Here is a 23,772-nt window from a genome sequence, read left to right as displayed (position 1 = left end):
AAGGACCCTCTGCATATCACTGCAAGGTCTTCACAGGACCATTTTGCCTTTTTCCCAGGCGATGCTAACAGCCTGTGCTTCCCTGACGCTGGACAGACAGGTTGGATTGTAAGCTCCTTGTCATGCACTTGCGATTAGTGGAATTGAGTCTGACTTTAGAAGTAGCAGATGTAACACAGATAATGAAGTTACCACTTCATTTAACTAAAACCCCAACTTGCAGCACCAGAAGTTTCCTTAGCCCCTCTTGGGAACAGCCACCACTTGCCCCAACCTATATTCACCCCTAAAATATTCAGTTGTTCCCACATGTACAGAAACATGGGAGGATGGGAGGAAAATAATGAGAATTAGTTGAGTCTGGCGGGTTCACCACTCACCAGGCATCAGGCCCCTGACATTGCTTTAGTGAATAGTAACTATTAATTGTAAAGTGAGAGCTGGTGGGATCAAATCCGTGCTGGCAGAGCCACATCCACACTTGGATGCACACACGTCCATGGAAGTTAAACTGTCTCCACTGTTTGTAGCCATATTAGTTGGTTTTCCTCACTACCCCTTGTCAATCTGTGGCAGATCTTGGTTTGGTTTTGAAAGAGGTTGCTGCCCAATCAAGGATGATAGTTGTAACAGTGCTTATGTTCCCATGGGAGTAAAGGAAAAATCCTGCTCGGGACACCGACTGCTCAGGGGCCAGTGAAGAACTGCTGCTGCCCAGCCATTCACAGCCATCAACCAGCGCTGCTCAGCTCCCTAATTGCACTTTTTTGCTTTTCTTTTCACATTTTCTGAAACATAATGACCATTGCAAAGACAGTTCATCAGCCTTGTGTTCTCTGACATTATTTATCCCCTGCCTGATTAGATGACCATACGTCCCTAAACCCCACTACATAAGACATCACCCAGAAAGCGATGGGAGTTTTGATAGCAGCATCAGATCGCTAGAAATGGAGCGTTAATTGTGAGGTGTTAAAAATCATAGCATCTAGTTTTGCATCAGTACATCTCAAAACACCTTAAGAAGGTGAATAATTTTTATCCTTAATTTACATAATTGAAAATGAGTTACAGAGATATGATTTACGCAAGGTCATTCAGCAAGCCAGTGACAGAATAAAAATAGATCCATTTTGTATATCTCTCCTTTAGGATCATGTTCGCACCACAACATTTCTCTTCAGAGCAGACAAGCAATGCAAAACCTCTCACAACCTTTGACAAAGCAAAAGCTTAACACTTGGGACACTTTTAGAAAATAGGTCGTTGTGTCCATCCGTCCGCTGTTGTCTATGCAACTTGTTCAGTCCAGAATTTAACTCAGGTCAAAACCAGCCATAAATTACTCTCAGACACACACACACACCCCTCCGCCCCGCCCCCCCCGCCCCCCCCCCCCCGATAAATTACTTCTGTGCAAAAACACTCAACAGCTCAGAGTGAAGATGTAACAGTTTCTCAGAAAATATTCTCGCAATTGAAGCCTATTTTCTGTTTTATTGAGGCATACTTGATGCAAAAGTATTTAATAAAGCAGCAGGACAATTTGTCCCCAAGAGGAGCAAAAGAGACTTGTAGAAAAGAGAAGCTTTTACAGAATTGATATTTCTACATCTGTATCTGGCCTTTTGGGCTCTCTCCACTCTGTACTGAAGTGTTCTGCAGTTACAGGAGATTGGGAAGAAATGAATGATTGCACAAGGTCAACACTGAAGTCTGCGCCTTCTCTCCAAGTTTGCTGTTTTATTTGCTTACATGTTTTGCTTACATGTTTTTTTCTACTTCATGTCAACTGTGGACACTGTAAGATCTTTGCAGCGTCTTCTGCTTGCGCTGTAATGCCTGTAGCACATCTTTGTAACAGGACTGTTGAGCATAAGGAAGAAACCTGCCATTGAAGAGAGAGGAAGGTGCATGGCATGTGAGGAGGGCTCCGTGGGTCGGTGCTGGGGTCTCCCAAGGGGCTGAAGCCAGGTTTGGGCAATCTGAAGGACTAAGCAGCCACGGCATGTTTGCTGGCATGGTACACAGCTCTGCAGTTTGCATGCCCATTTGTGCCTTGTCTAAGGTGTTGACTTCAATCCACCCAGAAAGATGCAGGAGCTGATGTCTTCTTCCTCTGTACTGAGCCATCAACAAAACAAGGGGGATGATGGACTCTCCTCTCCTCGTTCAGTTTTACACATCTATTTCTCTTCCTCTCACTTTTTATGTAAAGCAGAAACTATTCAACAAATCTGCCCCATGGATCAACAGAGTTTATGAGGCAACAGTCAAGCACTGAGAAGAGGGCTTAAAAAGCCCTTTTCAAGTCTGATAGCTGAGTAAACCCTTACGAAGGGTTAAAAAGGCAGATCTTTAGGTTTCTTTTAATAATTTATGGCCTACAAGTGCCCAAAAGGCTTGGAATCATGTCCATGAATCGCAGAAACATGTCTCTGGAAATGCTGTGTACTGCAAGTTAAAGGCCTGGGCATTTTAAGATCCAATTCAAGATACTGCTCCTTAAAAAGGTAGTTCTTTCAGAGAATAAAAATGCAAAACAAAGGCATACTAATGGTCTTGAGCTGGGTCCAGATCAAGAAAGGAGAATAAGATACTTTTTTCTTTGGAAGAGCCACCCAAAAGGAACCACTGGGGCAGTTAGGCTATTTAAAACTCAATTAGACAATGTCATAGTGATTGGCGTAATTGAGAGAAGAGCGCTGTTGAGGTAAAGAAATTGGGCTGCATAACCTGTCTTTGCTCCTATAGTAACACAGAGAAATCTGGTTTATCCATAATTAGACTTTTCCTGGCTCCCCTTGGCTGATGGCAACTGAGATAATCAAGAATCTGAAATTAATGACTTTAGAACGACTGCTTATCATCTGGGTTCAAATCTACTCTGGCATATGAGGGAGCTAAATCCATATTTCCCATATCTCCTTGTTGCAAGGAGAAAAAGACAGCAACGAAAAAAAGGAAAAAAAATAACCCTTTCTCTAGGTAAATAATTCCATTACTGAGATACTGAGAAACTTTAAGCCATTCTTCCAGAATGGTGATTTAGTTCTGAAATCAGAGAAAAAAATGAGACCTATATTTAGAAAGCCAGCGTTTCTACAGACCTACAGATACTGATCTTGCATAAATGTAGAGGCAAATGAACTGAGATATGAGAAAATACACAGTGCCTATCTGAGATCAGGAGATGGGGAGTCTGGAAACGATTAAATTTGCTCAGGGAGTCTAAATATATTGAGTTGAACATCAGTATCTCAAAGTAAACAGGGGCAAGATAAAAGGACATGGAGCAAAACTTAAAACTAAATTTCATTCACAGCAATCCATTGTTACCAGACTCTTGCTGGTGAGCTCTAAACATCTAAAAAGCCAGGAACAAATTCCTTGAAATTGCAGTTGCAAAGTCTTTAAACTGCCTGTTTCCAAATGAGCACTGACTTCCTCCCTAATCAATTTTACTGAAGTCAGAGGAATTAGATGGGGGCTTCATTCCTCCTTTATATCTTATACAGAGATGCCACTCAGCAGTTTTTGTGGGGAAAACGGCATTTAAAAGCATTAAAGTGGGACCATAAAACTGACATGCTTTTCCAGAGGAGGCAAATGTAGTGTTTGCAATTTAAAGACCTTCCGACAGCCTTTGCCATTGCAATTACTGTCTCTTCAACTCTGAACACCCTACCGCAGTCAAATTTCAGTAAAAGGATACACAAAACTGGGATGTGAACTGGGATCAAAGCCACTGCAGCAAAACTTTGCTGATGGAAATGTAAACTCAGCCAGATTTCATGGCAAAGTAGCTGCCTTGGGCAAGCTGCTTAAATGTTTTTTATTCTGGAATGTGGGCAGGTTGGTTGACTTCTTACTGGGACCAGGTGATGTTTGAAAGAAAAAGAAGCCTTGTGATGGTTAGTAGTTCCCTTAACGAGCCCATAGGTGCTAAAGGCACCTAATGTGAGTCAAAACAGGCTGATGCTGTCATTAAGACTGATTATTAGGAAAATTAGGAAAAGAACGTCATCCATGTTCCAAGTATTCAGCATCTAAGGAGTGATGGGGTAGGCCAGTGTGAGGCTGAGTCTTCCACAGATCATTGCAAAGAACTGTTTAGTCCAAAAAAAAACCCAACAAACCACCTAAGAAAAGAATGATCAACATCTGATGCCTCAAAGTAATAGTAAATACAAGCACATTTTTGTTTAATACTCAAAGTCCCCAAAGCATCCGACAAAACACATACATGACTCTTGACCCCTGACCTCACTACTCCTTTCCAAAAAACAGAGCCAGGAATTTCTAACCAGTGGCACAGCCAATTTATATAAATTATAGAGAGAGAGCAGACATATATGCAAAGGATAGCTATAGCTTGGGATCCCAGCAGTAATAAATACTCTACCCACCCAACAAACTGTCATGCTGCATTGTGTAAAGCTTTAGATAGGATATGCCTTTCACATGACTAATGCAAGAACAATGAAGACAACATATGTTATGATTTAAACTACAGTTGTCTTTCTATGGGGGGAAAACAAGTACATTTTTGCTGAACAAAACCTGAGCATGTTGCTTGTCCAAGGCTTAACCCTGCAGTCAGCTAGGTCTGGTAAAAGCCCTATTAACTATTATTTATAAATAAAAAACAGTGATAAGAGGGAAATAAGGAAAGAGAACATAAGGTCGCAATGTGTATTTATATTCATAGAATCATAGAATCACAGAATGGTTTGGGTTGGAAGGGACCTCAAAGCCCATCTAGTTCCAACCCCCTGCTACGGGCAGGGACACCCTCCACTAGCCCAGGTTGCCCTTCATATTCATAAAAATGAAGTATTTTTTCAGGGTCTGGACACATGGTTTACTATTTTAGCTGACTTGTGGTGGCTATCTGGGTATGTGCTCTTAGCCCACAGCAAATTTAAACTAATTGAGCCTATTTGCTGCTTAGCCTAAGGCTAAACTCTGCTACTTGCCTTTGCCACTAACCAAGAGCGTGCAGATAACAATTACCATAGCTCAGCGGCAATGTGGTAACTCCACAACCTGGATCAACATCATCATCAGTGGCACAGAGAAGGTGAACCGTAATCACTTCTGCAAGAAGGAAAAGGCAGCAAAACTGCCTAGATAATAGGATTTGCTTCTCAGGCAGCAGAGAGCAGACCCATGGGACTCATGGGATGCTGTGGGTGCTAAATGTCTCCTGGAGAGTCTGGACGAGCACTTGAATGAGAAAATTCACTGGAGGTTACTTAGTGGATAAAAATTATATCCAGTTCAGGAAATGCCCTGAGCTACGCATATTAAGATGCAGAGGATTGGGTAAGGATTACACACGCTTGCTCAGTTCCTCCTCTTCCTCAGGCACCCAATGATGCTGCTGGGTTTGAAAGACCCTCAGCCTGACCCAGTTGTCATCTTCCAACATCCCAGCCTGTTCGCATGCCTGAGCCCTAAGGATCAGCTCTGATCTGGTGGGTGTATTTCATTCCATTAGCACAACCGATCACCGGGGAGCCACAATGCCTCTTGAGAAAAATGTTCTCTTTGTAGACATTTTAGCTGGTAATATATTTGAAAATGAATCTGTAAGTCCATGTTGATTTATTGCTGCTCTCAGAAGGACATCTAAACCACCCTTGCAACTGCAGAGATGCCTGTTTGCTGAGATAAAACTCCAATGGGTATTTTGATAGCCCTTTCCGTTTCATCATCTAAACTGCAGATTCAAGGAATAAGTGTTTCAACAACTTCTCCTAAGTAACAAGCGATAAGACAATAGGAAACAGCCTCAAGTTGCACTAGGGGAGGTTTAGATTGGATATTAGGAAAAATGTCTTCACCAAAAGGGTTGTCAGTCACTGGAACAGGCTGCCCAGGGAAGTGGCGGGGTCCCCATCCCTGGAGGTATTTAAAAGACGCGTAGATGTGGTGCTTAGGGACATGGTTTAGTGGTGGGCTTGGCAGTGCTGGGTTAACGGTTGGACTTGATGATCTTAAAGGTCTTTTCCAAACTAAATGATTCTGTGATTCTATGATTCTAAAATCAGGTAAAATCATCTCCCTCACTACGTTCAGTGCTGGCTATATAACATGATGTTACAGAGCTAAAATTACTAAATTGTCCTGTGTTATGGGAGTGGTAAATATGAGCTAAAAGCTTGCAGTGGCTGGGAATAAACGATCATGAAGCCAGGTTAGGTGGTTGGTCATATTTCCCATGTTTCACAACAGATAGAAGATAAAATAAGTTTTTTTTTTTTTCCTTTGGGCTGTTTGTTTTTTTTTTTTTTAAATAACAATAAGGAGGCAAACTTCTAGTGAGAGAGTCTGATCCAGCAGTAACATCTTTTATTAATATTGCATGAGATGCAGCCTTCCCTATCTGCCACAGCTTGGAGGAGTCAAGAAGATGATGGCCAAGATGAGCCCACAGTGACACGTAACCCCAGCCCAAACCAGCTGCCTCAGTACAACTGGGTAACGACCAGGTGACCAGGTAAGTCCTGCTGCCATTCCTCCCAGCCCTTCAATAAATCCTACTGCCCAAACCGCCTTGTTAGTACTGACCCAGGGGGGGCCTATGGGAGCCATCAAGCTTCACCTTCAGGCTGCAGCGAGCCCTGCCATTAGCGAGCGAGTCATTGTTAATGCAAGATCATCTGTTTTAGGTGAAGGTGGGATGGGATGAGGTGTCATCACAGCAGGGTGAGTGATGCATTTGTTACAAGATGCTGCTTGGTACCTGACTAACACAAATGATTATGACAGTGGTACCAAGTACTGCTCTGCTGTTTGTGAAACCAGTTAGGGTGTCCAGCGGCAAGGAAATGTCAGAATCTCTCTCAGCAGGGCACTGCACACTCACCGTATGATGCAGTGATTTTAATAAAGACAGACACAGATCTTTATTTCTATCATCTTCTAAAGCTCACTGTGTTATGCCAGGCTGCATTACGCCATGTGTCGGTGTCAGGCTGATAGCATTAAATTGCTACAAAAGTGCCATACTGGCCTGTGAAGACGGTATTGCATTAATAGAGTCGCTGTGGGATAACAGGCTGCATGGCTTTGCTTTGGAGGAGTTATCATTATCTGTGCTGCAGCGGTGGCTGTAAGCTCTGACTGAAGCTACGGACCCATTAGAGCAGATACTACACCAGCATGCAGGGAGACGGTCTCCTGCGTGAAGGGGATATGTCTGGACAGGCAAGGAGGCTTCCTTTCCTCCAGTAAAAACTTTGTCCCAACCTCTCCCACCCCCACAAGTCACTGCCCTGACCTTTGTTGTCATGCCAGATCCGCACTTTGCAGAGATCTCCCAGGCTCAGCATGTCCGAGAAGTTGAATTCGTCCATCTGGTTCCTCTCAAACTTGTTAGACTTGTTGGACTCCTTCAGAGCCAGGGTCCCGCTGTCCCCATTCTCCCCAAACAGGATCAAAGACACGTTGGCATCGGTGCCTGCTCCTGGAAGGAGAGAGCAAGGTACATCGTCACGAGCTAGCCTGCCGTGTAGGGCTAACACCCAGCCTCCAATCGCATGGAAATGGAGACAGCAAAGGCAGGCTGGAAGAGGCTGCAGTGGTGATCAGGTTTCTTTGGGCACAGCCAACAAATTTCAGTGAATTTGTGCGGGATTCTGCAAAGAGGACATGCCAGGTAGCTAACAAGCCAGCCCCTCCAGCCTGTCCTCCAAATTCAGCTGGAACGCTTCACCCTTGCGTGTAAGGTATGGTGACCGTGGTGACAGCAGTACGAATAGGAAGCAGGAGCATCTGCTCCTGACAGAGCACCGTGCATCACCTCACTTCGGATGTCAGTGTCGCGACTCCCATTTTTCCAAAGTGGCTTGGGATGCAAAGTGACTTACCTAGCGACACCCAGCAACCTGTGGAAGAGTGTTAAAGAATATATTTTAACTTTTCTAGTTACAATATTAGTACACATTGTCCTGGGCTTCCCACTGGACCACAGTTCCTTTTCCATGCTGTGGTCTCCTGCAGTCTCACAACCTCCTCCATGCTCTCCTGTGGCACCGGGGACACTTCAGCCGAGGTCTGTCTCGTGCTGCTCCCCCCGTGTTGTATGGCACAGGGATTTGAAAGCAAAGTGCAGATCATCAGCGAAACCACTACAACATCTTGTGGCTCACTTTCCCCTCTCACAGGTCTTTCTTCTATATTCCTGCTTCTCAAAATATTGTCCATGCTGCATTTACTGGAAAAAGTCCCAGTTTGCCCCACCAACTCCCACCTCTTCTTATGTATATGTTAGGAAAAGAACAATTTTTAAGATGATCTTTATTACCGGATACTGAATTTCATATGCCCATGACTGCCCATATTTTGCTGCAGGAATTTTCCTGACTTTTGGAGAGTTCAAGGCCAAACCATCACTTGCAGTCGCCTTAGAAATATTTTAGCTGAAAGTGTTACAACATTTTTACCTGGCACTATTTATAATTTGACCAAAATTATTGCTTTTTATTTTTGATGCCACAATAAAAACGCAGATTCATAGAAAGAAATCTGATTCCACGTGGGCAGACATTCATTGCTGTGTCAGAACTGAAGCCCTTAAATCTTGGAAAATGAAAAAGACATCATCAAATCCAAATCTGTCTTACGAAGAAACTCAGCATCTGCTGCCCTCGGATAGGTACCCCAGCTTTGAAAATTCTAACTGCCTGCCAAGCCATTTCTTGCACAAGAGGATCGTAAATCCACTTCGGACCACATGGACAGTATTTCCCACAGCTCCATTCACAACACAATGCAGAGACAAATTTGAGGGGACTGAAAACTTTTTGAGAAAGCTACCGCTTCTCTGGGATAATTATTTGAATACAGAAATTGGGAAGAAAACACAAGTCTTCTTACAGAAGGATTGAAAAACATATTAAAAGAAGGGAAAAGAAAGAGGAGAAAGAGAGTCATACAGAGAAAAGGCAAAGCAGCATTTGGTGTCCATGTGAAAAATTGCCTATGTTAAATTTGGGCTAATTTTCAGCAGTTTGCTGGGAAGGACTTAGGAAGGAAGAGAAAGCATCAGGGATTCAGGCAGTTCACCTGGCATTACCTTTTATGACTCTAAAGCTTGCTGAGGTGAGGAACAAAGCAAAGTGAAGTCCATTTCCTTACAAGGAGCAGGCTCCCAATTAATGCAAGGTCTCAAAAAGTACAGAACCAACTCTTTCTTAGCAAAACCTTCCCGGCAGGAAGAAGCTTATGAAGGCCTCATGCTGTGACATTTCCCTCACAAGCAATTAGCAGGAGATGAGAAAGAAAAGAACAGAAATTGCTGAATCAATGTACATTTCACCTATTTGGGTCTCTCTCTGTTTCGGGTTTTTTTGTTGTTGTTGTTAATTCCAGGAAACTGTCAGGCACATTTAGGAACTGTAACAAAATTGACAAATGAGATGAAGGTCCTGTGGTTGCACAAGCCTTAACTGGCAACGAGTGCAATAGCTCACGGGTCGATACCGGGGTCTGCAGCACTGAACTTCGTCATCAGCAACCTAAACAATGTCAGAGTCCATCCTCAGCAGATTTCCATGTAACATTAAATTTTGGGGAGTGATTGACGTGCTGAATGGTGGAATTCCAACCCAGATGAACATTGAGAAACTTGAGGACTGGGTAAGCAGAAATCTCATGAAGTTCAGCAAGGAGAAATGCAAAGTTCTGCATCTGGGGTGGAATAAACCGTGCACAAGTACGTGCTGGGGAGTTGAAGAAGATCCAGAGGTTATAGCAGAAACATTCATGTTCAGGTTGAATCTGAGCTAACAGCAACAAGTTCTCAGTGTTCAGTGCAAACCACATATTTGGCTCCATCAGGAGGAGCGTGGCCAGCAGCTGAAGGGAAGATCTTATCTCCTTTGCCCAGCACTGAGGAGCCCACACTGAGACCATGGTGTCAGTTTGGGTCCCCGGGTCAAAGGGGATGTGGAAACATCAAGGAGGGCTCAGCAGATGGTTGCCAAGATGGACAGGAGCTAGGGCACATGACAATGAGGAGAGGCCAAGGGAGATGAGCTCAAGCAGGTGAACAAGGGCCCGTGTGACCACATGGAGGGAAAGTGATAACGATGACAGGGTCACGTGCTGTGGACCACACCCCAAGAAGCCACAACCACAAATTGCTGGGGATGTTCAGGTCGGGCATCAGGAAAAAAAAAGTAATTAGAAAAATGGTGCAGGTCTGGATCAGGTGCCCAGGGAGGTGGTGGCATCACCACTCCTAAAGGTGTCCAAGACTTGGCTGGGTAGAACCTTGACTGACCTGACCTAGTGCTGGCAATAGTCCTTTCAGCAGGAAATGGATGAAATAACTTCCAGACCCCCCTTCCAACCAAAGGGTCTATGATTTTATTAGTCTTATTGACCAGCTGCAAGATTTTTAAATAAACCGTGGGCCTGAGTCACAGCCTTCTGAGGCCAAAGAATGGCCTTCTTTTGACTTAACAGACTTGGATAAGGCACTAGGAGCTGACACCAACTGTCCTAAATTACATAATTTGTAGGCTGTAGCTGAGCTGACAACATACTAATTAATTTTATAACAGCAGAGATAAAAACCTCCTGCTTTGTTAATGCTTGGAAAATGAGAAAGCAGTATTTATTCTTTCTCCATTTTTACTGCATTACCATGTATATGATGCCTGCATATAGAATACAGAAATCCTGTGTAAATCAAAATTAACAGGCAAGGACATTTTTGTGCCACAGAAAGAACCATCAGGTGGCCTGGCTCTATTGCAGCTGTGTCTGTGGGTCATACCTTGAAGAAAATGAGATTGTGAGTTACTTATTTTATAAGATCAAAAGTAAATCAATATCTTGGTTTTAGCCAAAGATTACCCATCTGACTTGGGATGTGTCTGCCGTAACAACCTCTTCTCCCCTTATCTGTGCGTACTCTGAGAGCTGCCATCCGAGGTGCCTCTGGTGGCCTCTGAATTTGACCTTCAAAAGAGAGGAGATTTGACCTTTGCAGGAGAGGAGCCTTTCCCTGATGCAGCCTCGGTATGTTACATGATCCTTCAAGTTGAACGACTTCTGGAAAGCCAAACTATAACTCAAAGGTTTCTTTGAGGAAAAAGTAAAATAGACTGTTGTTAAATGTGTGTGTATGGTGGGGAGCAAATAACTGCTGCTTTCTAGTTTGCTGCAGGACATTTTTTCGTAGGATTTATTTTCCCTAACTTTATCCATCTAGCCTAACTTAATTGTGCTGGCTTTGCCTGAATCTCATGAAGAGAGTGACAGAGACCCTCCAGAGGATGATCCAGACCACTGATTAAACTCCTCTCCCAGATGAATTGACCACAGACAGTCTAGACTAGAAGGAACTAAGACAAGAAGTATAATTTTTTGGAGAGTGACAAATAGATGAGATGAATTTTCTTTTTTTTCTTTTTTTTCATTTTCTTTGTTTTTTCTCAGTGCCTCTGATGCACTGGAAAGTTGAAAGCTATTGCAGAGGAAAACTTTAAACCTAGAAATAAACGCATCTCATTCTAGTCATTGTGGAGCATTGCTGTCCCTAGACAATGTCATTGTGGCAGGAGATGATATAACATGTTTAAACTAACCGTCAAGGATAAAATGTCTTTCTTCCTGAATTGGTCCAAGCAGGAGTAATTGTGGAATACATAATGATCAAAGAGGGGAGATGGTTCATGACTTGTACCCTCTTTAGATAAGCTGGATAAAGTTCAGCATTATGTCAGTGCGCTGTGTGATCTAATCATAAACAGACTCTCTGAAACCTCTGTGTAATCTGCTCTTTCCTACTGGTTGTTGCTGCTCATAATGAAATAAAACGTTTCATCATTAATACCCGTCATCCTTCACTCAATGGGAAGGGCAGATCTGTCTGCCGTTGCTGTCATCCTCTATTCTCCTCTCATTTCTATTTCCATTGCCTTTGTGAGTTAGGGCTGGATTTCACAAAAAGGTCACAGAAAGATCTACCATTATAATAGATGGATTGCCAGATACATAAACAAATCTTCCCCTCGCTCTTTAGTTTTTTGTATTTCACTACATGTTTTTCAGACAAGCAGCAGGCAAGGCAGACAGATAAAAAATGGTGAGATAGCACGAAGATTCTCTGCCAGGGGAATTTTGATATTCTCAGATCAAACCGCACAAGCTGCATAAATTACCACTGGTAAATCCAGAAGGAAAAAAAAAAAAAAAAAAGCAAGAGAGGTGGAGATCAGGAGGTGATTATGTGCACTGGTGTGGCAGAATCTCCTCTGAGGGTCAACCTTTCAAACAAGGTGTCTGCAAGATAATGTCCAGCTTGCCCCATTTTGGCACAAGGCAGCTTCTGTGTGGTTGCAGCTTTCATTCAGCAGCCTGACAGAAGTTCTCACGAAAAGAGGCAGTGATCCCAGGAAATGACACAGAAATCCCATTTTTTGGCTCTGGAAGCTCTGCAGCTTGCTTTATACTCTGTTCCACCTCTTCTATCTGGTGTGCATTTAGGGATGGTTTTTCATGGCCTGAGATAAATAGTCTCAAAACACTTTGAAAAGGAGGGTGAATTATTGCTGTCTTCTTTGGGCAAAGCAGACAGTGATGACCGAAAACCTGGACCCCACCAGCTTTGACTGTAGCCTTTTTTTTCCACCCTACTTGGATAGACCTGACCTGGCCAAAAAGAAAAAGGGGGCTCCTGACCATTGCAACACGGTCTGGCAATAGCTTCTGTTAAGGTGTCATCAGAGGAAGCAACGAGTAGTCAAATCTAGTCCTTGTGTCTAAATATTTTATGCCCAGAACTCAGATGAGGATGAATCCCCCCAGAATAACATTGTCATGATGAACAGCCAGCCAAAATGGCAGTGTTCCAGCACAGTAGGGCTAAATTATGCTTTTTAACATAATTCCAAATTAAGCAGGAGATGTTTTCCATTGCTAAAAATCATACTTCATACTAGAAAAGTAATAAAATATCCACCGCGGACATACCTCCAACATCACTGGTTTTAACCTGAAGAGTGTATGTCGTGTCCTCCATCATCTGCTCGTCATTTATGACAGCTGGCATCTCACACACAAGACTTCCCTTGGCATTTTTCAGCTTTGATAGCCATTCCCCATAGGTAAATGTGGCCACTTCTTGATTAGTCAGGTTCTTCAGGATGATCTGTGAAGCGCCAAAATAAGGGAAAAAACCCTTGAGGGCAAAGATTAAACTTATAAAGTGCACACTGTGGTAGGACGTGGGTAAAGCTTGATCAGAACTTCAAAACCTGTACTGAGCTCTTCTGGTATGAATGGAGCTCTCTCCTATGGACGATATTTTCTGTGGTGACTTGTCCTGAAAAATGGTTTTCAAAATACTGGACTTTTTCACACATGGGGTAAAGCATAGGAAGAAATTTGCTCCTCTGCTGTAAATTATGGACAAAGCTCATCTCTTAGAGAGTCAGACCTTTCCTGGAAGCCAGTATGGAATTCACCCCGAAGAAGAAGTAAGAGAGAGTTATTAAAAACCTCGTTACCTCTCCTTGAAGTACACAGTATCTTTCTTTTCCTCTATGCAAACACACAGCAATCATTGTAAGCGATATGCAAACCAACCCCAAACAAGTTAAAGCAATGCACAAAATAAAATTAGGCCAGTAAAACTTAATGTTTCACACACTTCTCCCTCTGGGAAAAGGTGACAGAACAAACAGTATGCAACAGATATTAGTCACACTGTCTAATGTGTCATGGGAAGGAGCTCAGATGCTGTGATGATAAGAACAGAATAGGAACCTGTTTAGAACAAGCCAGTGAGATACTCCAACAAACACCTAATAAAATACCCACCTTTACGTGTCCTGTTCAACGTGGGCTCAGTGGAGCATCAGCCCACTGGGAGAAAGGCATTACACTTGCCCGCAGCAACACATAGCAGTAACTTCTCACTAAATTGGGGGAGTTGGAGGGAAGGGAGGAGGCAGGGCTGCAAACTACCATTTGTATTGCTCTCTAACGGAAACAGAGACCACACCTGCGTGTAGCAGTGCACCAGGAAACAGTTTTTGCAAGGCATATCTCTGCAAAGGCCATGGAAGCATGAGCGCAGACACTTCTGTGACATGATATTAGGAAGAAACGAATTATGGAGTTGTGGAAAATGTTAAGTTAAAAGGGACACTTGGAGGTGTCTAGTCCCACCAAGTAGGGCTAACTGCAAGGCCATGTCCAACTGAGTTTTGAAAATCTTCAGGGGTGGGAGATTTCCCCCAGCATTCTGGGTCCCTATCCCAGGGAAGCACCACTCTCATTAGGAAGATTTTTTTCTTTATATCTGATCAGGATTTTCCTTGTTGCAACTTGTGTCCATTGCCTCACGCCTTTTCACTGAGAAGAGACCGGATCGATGGACTCTGTAACCTCCCTTTAAGCAGCAGAAGACTGTAATTAGATTCCCCCTCAGCCTTTTCTTCTCAAGGCTTAAAAACTCTATTTACCTCAGCCTTTTCCAGTATGCCATATGCTTCAGCCCCCTGACTATCTTAGTGACCTTCCGCTGCACCCTCATATACCAGCCTAAGAAACTTATAAAACTTATCTTAAGATAAAATGTGCTCAAATTCTGTCCTCAAACTGCATGTGTCCTAGTCCATGGCCTTCTGTTGACCCCAGCCAAGCTTTGCCAGAGCCTTCAGCAGTTCGAAAGAACATTGCTCCAGGTTATAAAAGACGATTTTAAAGAAGGCAGTAGCTATACGGAAGCTGAAGCAGTAGTCGTGCTATTTGTGCATCAAATGGTTCTGTGGGTAGGACACTCATCTGGGGTTTTCTCTCTGCCTGATGCTAAACAGGGATCTGTAACACAGCACCTTCATCCCAGAGGTACAGGACATTTTGGGCTGTTGAAGCTGTCCCACTTTTCTAAAAAGCTGCTTATTCACAGCCAGTGACACTTACTTTGTGGTCAAAAAACTGCTCTATGAGTCAAGAGATGTTGAATCAACATCTTTCTTTGCTTTGAACCAAGCAGAAATCAGGTCTCCACCACCCCAGCTGGTGCCCTCTCTGCTGGGCACAGACAAGAAGGAAGCCTACCCTCTCAACTCAAGGGTGTGTGAATGATGTCTACCTCCTCTTAGGAGTCCAACCTAGAAACTTCTCTTTGGCTAAAATTTGCAAATTTGAATCATCAATAATCTCAGGTTAACTGAAAATGCCTTTTTTTTCCCCTTGGGGCACCAACTCTTTGCTTGAAAATCTTCAGCCAGCTCTACCTCTGCCCTGCTCAGGAATAACAGCGACGCTGTTAGCAGCAAAATGTCCCGAGCAAAGCTTGCAGGGAAATGCCAGGAAAGCAGCAGGGGGTAGAAGCAGATTAGAGTTGCCAGCTGGAGCGCGCTCACAGACAGGGAGATCAGACCTCTCACAAATCAGCAGTCCGTGCCCAATGCTCCAGATGCTGTCTGGGAAAAACTGCCTGGCTACTAAAACTGCCGGAATGAAATGCCCTCTCTTCCCATCCCCAGCCTCTCACCCAGGGTGAGCGACTTCATCCACATGCGGCTTCATGTAAGCAGTTAGCAGAGCAGCCCCTGTTCTGAGATGCTGCTCCAGAGAGGAGCCAACAGCAGAAAGAGATTCATTTTACGAGCTTCGTATGCTCAGGGGACACCACAGCAAGGGAAACGGAGGTAGCAGGAAACCTGTTGCGGGCTGATTGCTCAGTCATAACGTGGGCACCTCACCTACCTTACCAAGCATGAACTGCCTAAACGCCAGGCATCCAGCCCAAGCGCATCGTATCGACCCTCCCTGGGGTCAGTGGTCCGAGCTGGGTACCACCAGGGAAGCAACGCATCCCACCCAAGCGGGGGGCAGGTAAACAGCCATTGAAGGCATCTCCCCCTCTCTCAGGTCTATCTCTCTGCTGACCACAGAGGAGGCCTACAAGGTTTGGTAGAAGAGGTGAAAGCTGAACGTAGCTTATTCAATGACTGAAATAGCACAAAATGAATCCCATCCTACAAGGAGATGTTTGTGGGCGTTGCACACACAGAAGGTGATGCAGGATTTCAGTTTCAATCATAAGGGTCAAGAAAGTCATCTCAGGGAGCTGAGCTGAAACTATTTTTATTTCCTGTCTGTTCCTTTCAGAAAAATTAACTACAGCTTGGCTACTTTACATTGCATCTAAACCATTTTTTAGGACACCTAGAATGTGCTGTGGACATCCTGCATGCTTTTAAGCTCAAACTTCATCACTAACAATGCATGGATTTTACCTGGGCTGTAGAACACCTATAAAAATGAAAAGAAAGTGGGACCAGTGTGTATGAATAAAATGTTGGTAATTCACTCTTGTAGCTGAGCAAATATTGTAGCTGACAGGAACTTTAAACCAGGAACTTGAAATTAATTGTGCGCTGCATGCTGTATCAGAAAGGATTGACATGTCAGACCATTTGATTTACCTCTACCCAGCCTTCTCCCAGCTGCAGTGTAAAACACACTCTGCAGAAGCACACACTCCACTAACACCAAAATACACAGGTCCTGGAATTCGTCTTTAAAGACTCAACCACAGTTTCTTATGGTTCTGTTGCATGTCATTAGTCTTTGCTTAAAACCAGGGTCCTCTGACTGTAAAACAAAAAGACTCTGTTGCAAAGAGTAACAGTCAGCTTCAGCTATAGGATGAATTGTCTCAAATTCTCTTAATCTCCTTTATATAAAGGAAAAAGAACTGAATAAAGACCGAGTGCCACATTCAGGATAATTTGTGATGTTTGAATGCAATGCAATTAGAGCTTCATTAAGGCAGCTTCTTATCTGCCTGGCTTTGACAGCACAAAGTAACATTAAAATTCTGAGGGAAGCAACTCTGCAGAATTCAACAGTCTCACAATTCCTGTTATTTTGCTCAGACAGCTTTCATCCTGTCTTATTTCTAGCTTTTTAACTTGGTTTCTAAGACACTGGGCAGCAGGTGAAATCATCACGTGGACTGAGGAACATGCCATCCCAGGAGGTCATTTCCAAAGCATCCATTTAGATAAGTTTCCTAATTAAAAGTCACAAATTTTTTGCAGTGAGGATGGTGAAACACTGGCACAGGTTGCCCAGAGAGGTGGTAGATGCCCCATCCCTGGGAACATTCAAGGTTGGATGGGGCTCTGAGCAACCTGGTCTAGTGGAGGGTGTCCCTGGCCATGGCAGGGGCGTTGGAACTGGAGGATCTTTAAAGGTCCCTTCCACCCAAAACAAGTCTGTGATTCTATGATTCTATGATCTGAATTTTCAGAAACACAGAGCAGTTTCATGGTAGTTTGATGTGGAAGAACATGAGATTCAGCATCAGGTCAGAGGAAAATATCCAAACTCTATGTCTCTCCCAGCAGTGGTGAGATCAGAAAGTGTTGCTCAGCTTTGGACAGCTTTCAGTATGTCGTTCTGTGTATAGTAAAAATCAATAATATTCATTCTGGCCCAACACATCACTAATCACATTTTTTTCCCTGTAGAGGATTAGGTATCAGCATTTAAAATCTATTGCCACTTTTAGTGCAGTTTGAATCTTTGGCACCAAGTTTATTACTTCACTGAGATTCTGAATGAAATTTCAATGTATTTTATCTAGACAGAAAAAAAAAAATATGACTACTTCCCTGCTTGTAAATTGAATCATTTGGCTGTGTACAACATCATTGATAATTCATGCATTTTAATTGGTATTTATGCACTTCTATTTCTGGTAAACTAAAAGCAGTATAAATTATGACCAGCAACAGTTTACAAAAAGACCAAAGAGAATTAAAAAGATCATTTATTGTTATTTTAATAGAACGAGAAAACTGAGAATATCTTGTAGACAAATGGAGCAACAAATGGTTAATTACGGGGTTGATGGCTTAATCTAGCTTCTCATTTCACTGTGCTAGTTAGCACTAACTGTGAACCATCTGTCTGAGAGTTTAGCACTACCCCCACAAGTATTTCATTATGCAGTTTTAATATGCACTTTTGACAGAAATGGAAATGGGCTCAGATCAGTTTTCATGTCACACCAGGCTACATGAGTTTTCAAGGCTGGAATACAAATCAGAGAACACAAATCCTTCCTCCCCTCTTCCAGAGCACTCCTGTCCTCACTCTCCACCTGGGAATGCAAACGCTATGTTTACCTTAGCAGGGAAAGTGGGAAAGAAAACTAATAAATAAAGTTCTCTGTGCACCACTGGAGTTAGAAGATCCTCCGTGCTGTTTCTCAAAGAAAAGTAGAAACTAGGTACGATTTTCAAATGCTTCTAACATCCTGGTCTCAGATAGTTGCATGCACGGTCTGCCTGTTGCTTCTGTAGAGCTGTGAGAGGGCTATAAACCCATCGGATGAGCCCTTTTTGCCCGTTTCCCTGGGAAAGGCTTGCTTTAGGTGGGACAGTCCATCAGGCTGAGGCGTTGGAACGACTGGATGGAGTTGGCAACAGGAAGGTGGGGAGGTGCTACCTACCACTAGAGGTACTGCTGTCCCTTGCCTTTGAGCGATTGCTAATTCATGACTGTAAGATCTGGAATGTCTCTGGATGAATAAGCTTCATTTGATTTCATTTTATATGAACATGATTTATAAAACTCAGGGGAAAGTATGGGGGAACTGGCAAAGGAAGTTTGACCAAGATGACTGAATCAAATCAGAGAACAGATTGAGTTATTCCTTAGGCACAGAGAGAAAAATTGTGTGTCTGTGGCATCTATTCAGAAGATATATGCTGGAGGTCTAATGCTTTGGAAAGTTGCAGAAGAAAAAAGTTGCTGAGCAAAAAGTTAGAAGTGACAATGCTCAAGTAAAAAAGGCACCGCGTGACAGAAATGATTTTTAGCCCATGCTAATGGAGGTGAAGAGCAGTTCATCACTTCACTGGAAACCGGTGGCCACCTAGGACCAGTGTTTAGAAACACGTTATTGATGGGAAAAAGAAGGACAGCTTCAGACTAGTCGAAAAGGATAAAAGACCCAATAAAAATATCATGCACTATTTTTTTCTGATCATGAGTTAAGCTATTGGGTCTTAAACTATTCTCGTAAAAAAGACAAGATACAGAAATCCAGCAGGATATCTGCTCCAGAAAAAGCATGTTTAATAAACATGGCAGAGATGTGTTTCTCACATCACTCCATCTCTATCTTAGAAATATAATTATAGAGCCCCATAACAAGCAAACTACATTTAGCTGCCCAAATATAAGTGATCTTAAAAAGGAGATAGAGAAGATAAAGGAAAGCACTGTGCTTTTGTGCAAGATAGGACACTAGGGAAAAATACAATCAACAGAAGCGGTGGGAGCCATTTTGCATGGTCTATTCACAATGTGAGAAGAAAATGACACCTTGCTTGTATGAAAAAGAAAAGAAAGATATCTGCCTGTGTGCTAGAGGGAGAAGGGAAGGGGAGAGATGGGATGCTTCACCTGAAAGGACGGATTATTTGGAAATGTCCCACCCAGCCCAGGCCCACAGTAGCTGTCCCTCCCACAGGGACAGAGCAGGAGCTGAGGGCACATCCTGGGGACCAGAAAATATTGCCAGTCCCCTAGTAGCAAGCCAAGGCTGTTTTGCAGGGAGGGAGAGTGAGATCTAACAGCAGAGCAGAGACTGTAGTAAAGCTTTACAGCACAGCTTTTGCCCTTGCTCTCTTCTTTTTTGACTCAGTTCCAGCAGGAAAGCACCATGAGAAACCAAATGCAAAGAGGCAGGACATGAATATAAGCAAGTCACTCGCTGCCTTTCTCCCCTTTCTCAAGGGCTGAGAGGCTTCAACACAAGCAGGTTGCAGAGACGCGCGATGCGAAATGCATTACCCTTTCCAGGAACCAGTGTGGGCGAGTCCCCTTCCCGTCTGTCCGGATCCTCATCTTCCTGAGGGGTGCGATATCAGCGATCTCCATAATGAAACTGTCCTCTTGGCCTCGCTCAAACCTGGAGGGATTGAAAGACTGAGGAGGTTTCCCGCTGCTTTACAGCATCGTTGCGTCTTGATCCCCTGTCCATGCTGCCATTCACATCTTGCCAACAGCCTCAAATTAAAAGTTTATGCGTGCACTTCATTGAACTTGAGCTTTTCTGTCCTGCAATCACTAGCTACTGTGCTTTTGGCAAGACAGCTCAGTGCAGATTTGACAGGGATTCCTCAGCCCCTGGAAAATCATGCCCATACGAGGCACCTGGAGTCGTTCCAGGCAGCCTGCAGCATACGTTATCGCTCTGTGATAACCAGAAAAATAGACACTCACAGTCAGGTTTCGGCACATTGCCTTCCTCCTGGCATCTGCCCATGTGCCTGCCCTTAGCCCATCCCAGCTACAAGGCAAAGCAATTTTGCTTAATCTTCTTTTGCTAAGATGCAACATGTAACTTTGCATTTGCTGTGGTGATAGACAGTTGCTGCAGCTCAGCTAAATATGGCAACTTGATCACAAGTCAGAGCCTAACGCCTAAGTTTAGTTAGCACAGGCAAATTGTGTTAGAAAGGAGCACAAACCAACCGTCCTGCACTCCCGTCCTGAATTTGGGGAATTTGGCTTTGCAAACTAGCTCCGTCTTTGGTAAGAACCAGCGTGGGTTTGTGTAACATTGCATGAAAGATCTTACCCTATGCTTGGCTGCTGTATATAGGCACAAGGGTGTGTAGGAACTGCTCATCCATAGCAATCAGCCGAAAGCAGGAAGAAGAGAAAAACAGCTAACATATGCTTCTTGAAGAAGATATTACACTGGCTAGGACCGCAGCTACCTTACCTCCCTCATAGCATCAATGATGCTAGGAAGAAAGCTTTGCTCCAGTGAAAGTGCTGTCTCAGGCTCAATATTACTCTGTTTGGAGCAAGTGTATTTTCTAGGTTTGCCCCAAAAATCCTCTGGCAGACCTGCTGTGGGCTTGGAGATGGAAATCCAACCCCTGCTAAGTAGAAGAGCAGCCAAATCCAGGGGGTCTACCAAGCACCACCAGGACCACTGTGCTGTTGAGGTTCCTTCCTTGTGCAGACTTCTCCTTGTGAGTTACCTGAGCCTGATGAGAGGTTTGGAGAGAGCTCTGCAAACTGTGGGCACGACCATAACATAGACAATCTATAATGACAACATCTCTTTCCTGGCAGTGTACCCAGCCTCCTATAGCTGTGCAGTGCCAGGATATAGAGAAAAAAACATTTCTTTACCAACCCCTGCTCCGATTAGACCCTGCAGCATGAATGTGATTACCCTCACACCATTATCTGAGCCCGCATGGCTGCAGATGTTAGCAATAGGGATTGGCTCCAGCCTCTCAGTTTTCATCCAGGCACTGCTTTCCCTGCACTCCCAGAGGTGTTCGGATAGGGTCTTTTGGTCCCAGTCCATTTTTAGTTATTAAGGGTTATGTTTGCTCTTTGAAAAACTCCCCTGTCTTGTTATTTGTCTTTCTGTGGTACCAGATACCAAGATAGCTGGTCTCACTGTGAGAAAGAGATTGTGCTTTTGTGCCTGGACTGGATCAATTTCCACTTCTATTTTAAAAAAAAAAAAAAAAAAAAAGTGTGACCCTTCCAGCTTGAATTATCCCATGATCCTATGATCAGTTTTCATTACAATCACTATTACTCACAAAGCTTCACAGAAGTCTGTCATTTTGCTTCTTTCCACACTGAGAAACTCTAAGCTAAACAGGCAGTCAGCAAAATAAACCATTCTTTATCTTCAGTAAATGCCCTGTTTACAGGTTGTAAGGCTGATACCCACCTGCTACTTCCAAGAAGTCATTGTACTAGATAGAAACTATTGCTGAAGTGACAAACTGGGTGACCCAAGAGCTCTTTTCTATCCCTAATTTATATGAACATAAGCCTGAAGAAAATTGAAAAGGGAAGAAGCATCCAGACAAGCTGACTGCCACTATTCCTTTTCCAGGACACTGAAGCATTCATCTAAGGGATTTCATTAAGCTTTCCTACCCATGCCTGCACTTATAAATATTTCTATTGCCCAGAGGTCTTGGCAATAACAGTAATGTAGCTAAAATTGCCTTAAATCTGCGGCAGGTTATACAGACAGTTCTTCATAATGCACTGAGCTGCTGTGAGTGACTTGTCACTGGATGGCCCCAATAAAGATGAAGTGCCTTTTACAATTTGGTTGCAGCGGCTCTCACCCATCCCTCGCTGCTGGTCCACAGGCTGGTGAGATTTCCATGCAAAACAAGAGCCAGGGAAGTCTGTGTTGTTAACAGCTGGATGAAGACTGGTGGGAGTGGTGTGGAAACAGGCAGTATGCGTATTTGGGGACATGCATGTCATCTGCAGAGGGTGCTAACGAGATGACAAGAGCTCTGTGCAGTTGGAGGTGTGATACAGAGTGCCTTCAGCTAGCAGAGATGTGCCGGTACATCCCCAAAGGATAGCAGAGCATCTTGGGGATACGAACGTTAATAGCTGTGTTTTACATCTTCTTCTTTATACAGCCCCAATGAGTTTTCATCACCTTTTGCAGATATTCTACTGAGAGAAGACAGCCCAAGCAACTAATAACATAGAAACTGTGTGGCCCTCCTTTATTGCGTTTTCATAGCCTTATAGCAGAGGTTATCCATCCCACCTGCATAGAAAAATGTGGTGGTTTTTTATAGGCCACATAGTTTAGGGATATCACTTGCCTGGCCAGTTGAAGCGAAACTGCAGTCTCTCTCTTGAGGGGTTGGACATGTCTTGGTCTCCTTTAGAGACTTTTGGCTGATGTACCCTGATGTGAATTTTGCTTTACTTTTAAATACAAACACAGTCGTGGTTCGTTTTCCCACCTACTGGAATTGAATGTTGGGCTTAAAATAGTGGAAGACAGACCAGTTCAGGATTGCCTGGGGTCTTGCAAGGAGGATGTCACTGATAGCCAGACACGGTGGTAACCCAGATGCATTGTCCTGCATGTTGGATGTCTCTCTGTGATGCAGAGCAGGGCCAAGAGCTATGTCTTTCTGCATGACTCAGTGGTGTTTCTCATGGAAAGTTTAGTCAGCAACACCTCTGCTACGTATTTTTTTTCAGAGCAAACAAGGCTTTTGCTTGTTACTAACTAAACACATGAAGGTTTCAAGCTTAGCTGAACATGGTTGCCCAGACACCCACTCTGCTATGACAGCTGCAAGTAAAACATCCCTTGCGAAAACATCTCTATGCAGGGAGCCTTATCTTCAATTATCCAGCCCACACGTGATACACAAAGCTGCGGCAGAGGAACTGCATCACCAGGAGGCTGGGAAAAGTGTCCAGCATCACCTAGGCAAGCTGAGCTCAAACCACGGGGCCAAATGTTCCAGCCCTCCTGACGCTCTGTAGATGCTTTGCTGAATAAGATCAGAGGTAGTCAAGTAATTAAACTTAAGTCTGATGAAGCCCATCTCTGAAAGATGGTTGGTGCCATGTTCGCTCTTGAGCATGCCAAATACCGAGGGAGGTGCTAGGAAGGAACAGGAAAGCGTTAAGAAATGGGCTGGTGGCACGTGGGGTTTTTTCGCTTACGGAAGTGCTGGCGTCAGACTAGGGTTACAGTCTTTGAAAGCTGTTTTTGCTGAAGAAAACAGGATATTTCACTTCTTTAGCAAAATCAGAGCATGCAGTGAGGCAGTCCATGCAGCCCACAGCCCATTTCAGCCTCTCTGCACCGTAAGGCCACATCTGGGCAGACAGATGTCATCACGTGTCCCTTTTGTGCCAGCTGCAGACAAGCCAGCTCCGGTTCCAAAACCACGCGGTTAC

The 23,772-nt window shown here is 43.8% G+C and overlaps 1 protein-coding gene across 2 annotated transcripts in view; it reads right to left on the bottom strand.

Moving 5' to 3' along the window:
- LOXHD1 (lipoxygenase homology PLAT domains 1) overlaps positions 1 to 23,772 on the bottom strand; it is a 150,357-nt gene that overhangs the window by 10,674 nt on the left and 115,911 nt on the right. For both annotated transcript variants that reach the window (XM_054809183.1, XM_054809184.1), the window contains 3 exons: positions 19,849 to 19,966; positions 12,994 to 13,171; positions 7,289 to 7,474 (listed from right to left, as the gene is read on the bottom strand). In XM_054809183.1, the coding sequence (XP_054665158.1) occupies positions 7,289 to 7,474; positions 12,994 to 13,171; positions 19,849 to 19,966 (482 nt within the window). The remainder of the gene's footprint in view (positions 1 to 7,288; positions 7,475 to 12,993; positions 13,172 to 19,848; positions 19,967 to 23,772) is intronic.

Source organism: Grus americana, chromosome Z (assembly GCF_028858705.1).
Source record: "Grus americana isolate bGruAme1 chromosome Z, bGruAme1.mat, whole genome shotgun sequence".
NCBI classification, from domain to species: Eukaryota; Metazoa; Chordata; class Aves; order Gruiformes; family Gruidae; genus Grus; species Grus americana.
Note: the sequence above shows the minus strand (reverse complement) of the source record. Positions and strands in the feature narration are given on the sequence as shown.